The following is a 6,024-nucleotide window of genomic DNA, read 5'->3' as shown; positions in this document are numbered from 1 at the left end:
GTCCAGGAAGACTATGTCTACTGCTACCCCTGCATCTAATGATTTGGTGATCTGATCGTAAAAGGCCATTAGTTCACTGAATTCACTGAAATTATTCACGTGCTTAAATTCAAGTTTTGCTGAATCAGGACTGGTGTACTTAGCATTTTGCAGGATTAAATCATGAAAAGAACCTTGGTTGCAAAACAGATGATAACAAAACAGGTTTGTCCTTTGAAAATGTTCTTTAACTTCCCTTGTTTCACCAAGAATTGGTGTAGGGAAGCTAGATGCTAAATTCCTATTTAAAAGTGAATGCTGTGCCTGGAATTTTTGGACATTTACACTCATACCAACCTTTTCTTTTATTATCTAAACAGTCTATTTAAAAGAGATGAGGTGAAAGAATGGTAAAATGGGCTTGTGCATAAAGTAAATTGACAGATTATCTATCCTGTTAACTTATCTTAGAATGTGTCCATTTCTTTTGAAACTATCATGGTCGCCTACTGAAGTGTAGGTATACTTCAGGCTGGGAGAAACTTGGAAAACTATCAGAAGCAAGCAGGTTTATTTTTAAATAATGGTCAAATGCCTAATTTGTCTTCCCTGGATCCTAGTTTTGATTCTATGAGATGCTTTTGTTCGGCATGTGGGTTTTTAATAAAAATGCATTTTATTCTTTTTTTTTTTTTTTTGAAAACATTAACTTTGCTTATGGACACAAAGACTACATTGTCTAGACCAGTGGGGACCAACCTTTTTTTGTCAGGCATGCCACAAATTAGCTTTGCATCCTCCCTGAGTGCCACTTTTTAATTCTTTTTCCTTACCTGTTCTGCTGCTCAACTTCCTGCTCCTTGCCTTGTGCTCCCTGACTTAGTTGCTGTTCTGCTTTCTGCTCTCTGTCCTATCTGCCACTGTGCTGCTTGGCCCCTCCCAATCTGCTGTGTGCCACCCACAAAGGCTACACATGCCACTCATGACACCTGTGCCATAGATTGACCACCCCTGGTCTAAACCCAAGCATGACATGTCTGCTGCTACTTCTCTCTAGATATAGCTTAAGGAAATTAACAAAGTAAAAAATACCATATATTTTATTTGAAAATGAAATACCACTTTGTCTTCAAAAATAAATCAGAATATACAAATTGACTAATTTTATTATTGCAGGTGAGGGAACACCCTTTATATCATTTAATTAAAGCACAGACACAAAAGAAGATGGGAGAAATATCAGAAGCTGTTAAGACCTTGCGAATGGCAAGAAGTTTACCTGGAATGAGAAGATCTTCAGCTTCCTCAAAATCAAAAGCAAAAAGAATTGAAATTGATGCAAGTGACCGAGTGTCTGTTTTTCTTGAATTGGTAGATGTACATTGTTTGAATGGAGAGCAGGTATGGCAATCAAGTTTAATAAGAGCTTCTTATATTCACTTATTTCATTAGAAAATCTCCTGAACTAGCCCAGTCCAAAAAGGTTTTGATTTATTATGGGGAAATATAAACTTGGGATTATGGCTGCATGGACATAAAAGATCTGAATGTATATTAATACATGCTTTAAAATCCTAAGGGGGGGGCCCCCAAAGTCTTGGAATTCAGAATTTGTATATGCTATTTTGCCTTTTCTTAGTGAAGATAATTTTGATAACTTTTTTTTTTTTTGAGTCTGCAGTGCCTAAAATGCTTCCTTCATTTTATCCTAACAAGGGATAACTTTGAAGCTGATAAGCAATAAGCTAAGACTTACGTTGCTGTCATTAGCTGTACTGAAAATACACATCTGCTTACTCAGTGTTGTTGGATTTTCAGTACCAGTTGGATTCTGGTATTCCATTTTTTTAAGGTATATTCCCTAGGAATAAACACTGGTGGTATACTCCTACACATGGGACTGTAATTATAAAAGTATTCATTCATCTTTCTGATACTTATGTTAAGTTTTTCGAGGTCAGATGTCTTGAAGTAAGCTGCACTTTTTCTCTAGTGGTCAGCCATTTATTTGGAAGGTAGCTCCCATTGGCTATAGTAACCATTTCAAAATTAACAAAAAACACTTATTTTATCCATTTACAGCATGAAGCTGCTAAAGTACTGCAAGATGCTATTAATGAATTCTCTGGCACACCTGAGGAACTGAGAGTTATGATTGCTAATGCAGACCTGGCCCTTGCACAAGGAGATGTAGAACAAGCCTTGACCACGCTCCGAAATATTACACCTGAGCAACCTTACTTTGTACAAGCCAAAGAAAAAATGGCAGACATTTACCTTCAGTACAGGAAAGACAAGAAGTTATATGCAAGCTGCTACAGGTAAAAGTTAATGGTCTATATTCCATTGCTTTTCCATGTGTTTTTAAAGCCATTTAAACCAGTGGCTGGCAAATGTTACAAGCCACAAGGTGGAACAACTGCTTTGGTTCAGTGCAGGATAAGTGGCTTCAGTGGTGCATAGGCAGTGGGGGGCTTTCCCTACTATCCAACTGGGTGCAAGCACAACTTCCAAGGAGTAGAGAACTGTCCTGGGACTTGGCAGCTGGAAGCTATGTCCACACTACTGCCACTTCTTGCTGTTCCTCTTCCCCGCTTCCCCCCCCCTCGCAGCTGCCCCCATCCCACAGCCTTGGGAGGGCAGGGAGAACCAATGGCAGCAGAGGCACAGCTGGAAGTTGCCTGGCCCTAATGTAGCTTTTCACTGCCAGTCTCCGGCATGCATGCAGACTCAGACACAGGCATAGCTTTCCAGCTCCACAGGCTAGAACTAGTGATTGATCTGGCTTGCAGGTCTTACGATGCATTCAGTTGAGTGCTGTAATGACAGAAGTAAACATCAGAAGAAATGCTTCCTGTATGAGTAATAAATTTTAAACTAGAAACTTGTTCTGAATTCTAATGAATATTTAGAGTTCTTAAATTTTTAAAATAGTTTGCTTATTTGCTTCATGGATTAAAAAATTCAAAACTCCTGCATGGTTTTCTTATAGTAATTTTGCTAATGTTCAACATGGATATTTTGAAAAAAGCAGAGATTTTTTTTTCATTTTACAGTCCTCTTAATTGATGTATGTTATGTGTAATTGACTAAATATCCAAGATATTTAGGAAAATGAGCACATACATATTTTAAGTGATTTGTTATGAGTGTACCAAGTCAGCAGTTTAACTTCCATTCTTATGTGATATCTAGCAATTACTATCCTGTTGCACCACAGTGACCTATACCATGCTTGAATAGATAATTGGTTTATGAGTCTTGGGTTTTATTTTCACATGATGCCATGCTCACTGTATAAACTCTAGGATTTTGAGGATGGGCATACAAATTGATAAAAAGAACTGTGGTGCTATAGGCAACATATACTAATTGTGAGCACCTTAGGACTGCCCCTTTTCAAATAGTATTTTCTCCTGTTTTAAGAATAAACTTTCCTTCCCTTTGCTAAGTCTTAGGGTGATTGCTAAAAGAACCTGTTCCACATGAAATAGAAAATCTCACTTTCTTGCCTGCCTTCCTTTGTGAACTTTGTTTTTTTTTTCTCATGTAGAAATCTATCCCCATCAGCTTCCTGCTGCTCTCAGCTGTCCAACCTTGATTTTTTTTTTTTTTTTTTTTTTTGATTGAGGAAAATGGAAATGACTCAAAGTGTTTGCTGAATAACAAACGGTTTATGGCTTGAGTCATGACTCCTGATGACTTGCAGTCCAGCTCACCTGCATGCTACTGACTGATCTTCCTTTCTGTTAGTTCACTTGCTACCTGATCTCAAAGTGGTCAGGAAGCTTAGCTATGCAGAGTGTGCCACCTGGAAACTGGCTAGTCTCTTAAGGATTTATATGATAAGTTAAAAGACTACACAATATTACTATTAATGTGGTTCTCTGAGCCATGTTTGAGCTTCAGAATCACTCTGGTATTTGACATGTTACTTGTTGGAGTCCGTGATGACTTGGAAGGAGTTGAGCAAGTTGTTAAATGTAAAGTTGAGATCCTAGTTGATTTTGTGGGACATCCTGCACAAAAACCTACACTAAAAAAAATATATAGATATATATCAAATGCATAGTCATTCTTTAAAATTTTCCCCTTACTGTGTAAACAGACATGCAAGCAAGACCAATGCTTTTGAGGATGTGGTTAACAAATTATTTTATATTATTATTATTATTAAATATTGTCTGCGGCTACTGCATTGTCACCATAAAGAAATGATAAGGTAACTAAATTATATTTTGACAAATACTAGTTTCGAATAGAATTCAAGCTTAATAAATCTTGTTGCTTTGAACTTTCAGGTTTTATGTAGTAAGTTGTTCTGGTATATAAATATACGCCAGGAGCTAGTACTTTATTTTTTTTAATGCATAGGCTAAATACATTTCCAAATTACTTTTTTTTAATTGTGTGTAAGCTTGTCTGTTGTTCATCAAATATATTTCTCGTATTAATACGTTGTGTTTTATCATGAAGGTTCCCAAAGTAGTTTATAAACTGTCCTGAATAGGCAGAAATCTCATATCCCACAATGGGAAGAAAGAAGAAGCATATCATAGCCAGTTGAAACTTGAGAGTGAATTTAGGTAGGCAGAATATAGCTAAATACCCAAACTGGAACTTGGCTAGGATTTAATGGAGCTGTTCCTGTAAGAACTGCCACAGATGTTATAACAACCTCAAGTGATCAGGACTTCTCTTTCTTTTGCATCAACCTCTACAGTATTATGGCTATAAAGAGTCAAGTAGTATACTTGCTCTCCCTTAACTTTCCCATAGGTTTAAGTACTATGGGAAGAGTCTATTATTACACTTCTAAAAAGTGTCTGTGTAAGAACAGAATACAAAATGAATAACAGGATCAAAACTTTTGTTTTTGTTCTATTTTTAAGTTTGTTGTAAGGAAAATGGCTTATTATGTAGAACAGGAGTCACAAAGTTATGGCCCACTGAGGTGCATCATGCAGCTCACAGGGTTCCCCACAGGTCTGGAAATTAAAGCTGCTGTTGTTCATCCTGCCACCAATTTTCCACACTTCTGAGGAGCCCCATGGGCCACCACTGATATAGGAGTTTTAACTGAACTTGAAATTCAGTTTCACAGTGATATAGACTTGAGCTACACACTGACTGTAGCGATGTTGCAACGGAGTAGCACTGGTGATTGAAAGATAGAAGGGGTGGAAGAGGGACAGGGATCACCAAAGCCAAGGGAAATCTAGGAAGGAAAGAAGAGTTGCTTTATAAGCTCAAAGGTAAAAAGTTAGCTCTTTTCCCTTCTAGCTATTGGGGGAAAAATGCTTACAGGAAGGATAGGAATGTCTAGAAAAACATTCTAAAGTGGGGAGGAGACAAAACTCACTCAGTAAGTTAGGAATTGTAGCTTCCCATATGTTTTAAGTATACTATAGTCCATTAGTCTTACCTCGGTCCTGGGGAAGCTCTTGGAGAATTATCCAGGAGCACATCTGTGAGGGACCAGCAGGGGAGATTATGCTTGGGGGCAACCAAAATGGGTTCATTAGAGGCAGGTCCTGTCAGACCAACCTGGTGGCCTTCTATGACCAGGTCACCAAATCCCTGAATGCAGGTGTTGTGGTAGATGTAGTCTTCCTGGACTTTAGGAAGGCCTTCAACACTGTCTCTTATCCCATTCTCATTAAAAAGTTGGACGACTGTGGTGTCGATGCCTACAGAGTCAGATGGGTTGCCAGTTGGCTGGAGGGCTGCACCCAGAGAGTGGTGTTGGATGGGTCATTTTCGACCTGAAGGGATGTGGGCAGTGGGGTTCTGCAGGGCTCGGTCCTCGGGCCTGCGCTGTTCAACATCTTCATTAGTGACTTGGACAAGGGGGTGAAAAGCACCTTGTTCAAATTCGCAGATTACAGAAAGATGTAGGGGAAAGTGGGCACACCAGAAGGGAGGGACAAGCTGCAATTGGATCTGGACAGGTTACAGGGGTGGGCGGATGAGAAAAGGATGGGATTCAACACTGACAAGTGCAAGGTGCTGCACCTGGGGAAGAAGAACCAGCACCATACCTAC

The 6,024-nt window shown here is 38.9% G+C and overlaps 1 protein-coding gene across 1 annotated transcript in view; it reads left to right on the top strand.

The window, feature by feature from the left end:
* The window catches only part of TTC21B (tetratricopeptide repeat domain 21B), a 111,755-nt gene that overhangs the window by 37,715 nt on the left and 68,016 nt on the right, over nt 1-6,024 (top strand). The window contains exons 14-15 of the mRNA XM_019522733.1: nt 1,156-1,380; nt 2,062-2,300. Of these exons, the coding sequence (XP_019378278.1) occupies nt 1,156-1,380; nt 2,062-2,300 (464 nt within the window). The remainder of the gene's footprint in view (nt 1-1,155; nt 1,381-2,061; nt 2,301-6,024) is intronic.

The sequence above is a fragment of the Gavialis gangeticus genome, unplaced genomic scaffold (assembly GCF_001723915.1).
Source record: "Gavialis gangeticus isolate Ggan-Ray unplaced genomic scaffold, GavGan_comp1, whole genome shotgun sequence".
NCBI classification, from domain to species: domain Eukaryota; kingdom Metazoa; phylum Chordata; order Crocodylia; family Gavialidae; genus Gavialis; species Gavialis gangeticus.
The sequence above is the reverse complement of the archived record's forward strand: the minus strand, read 5'-3'. Positions and strand labels throughout refer to the sequence as shown.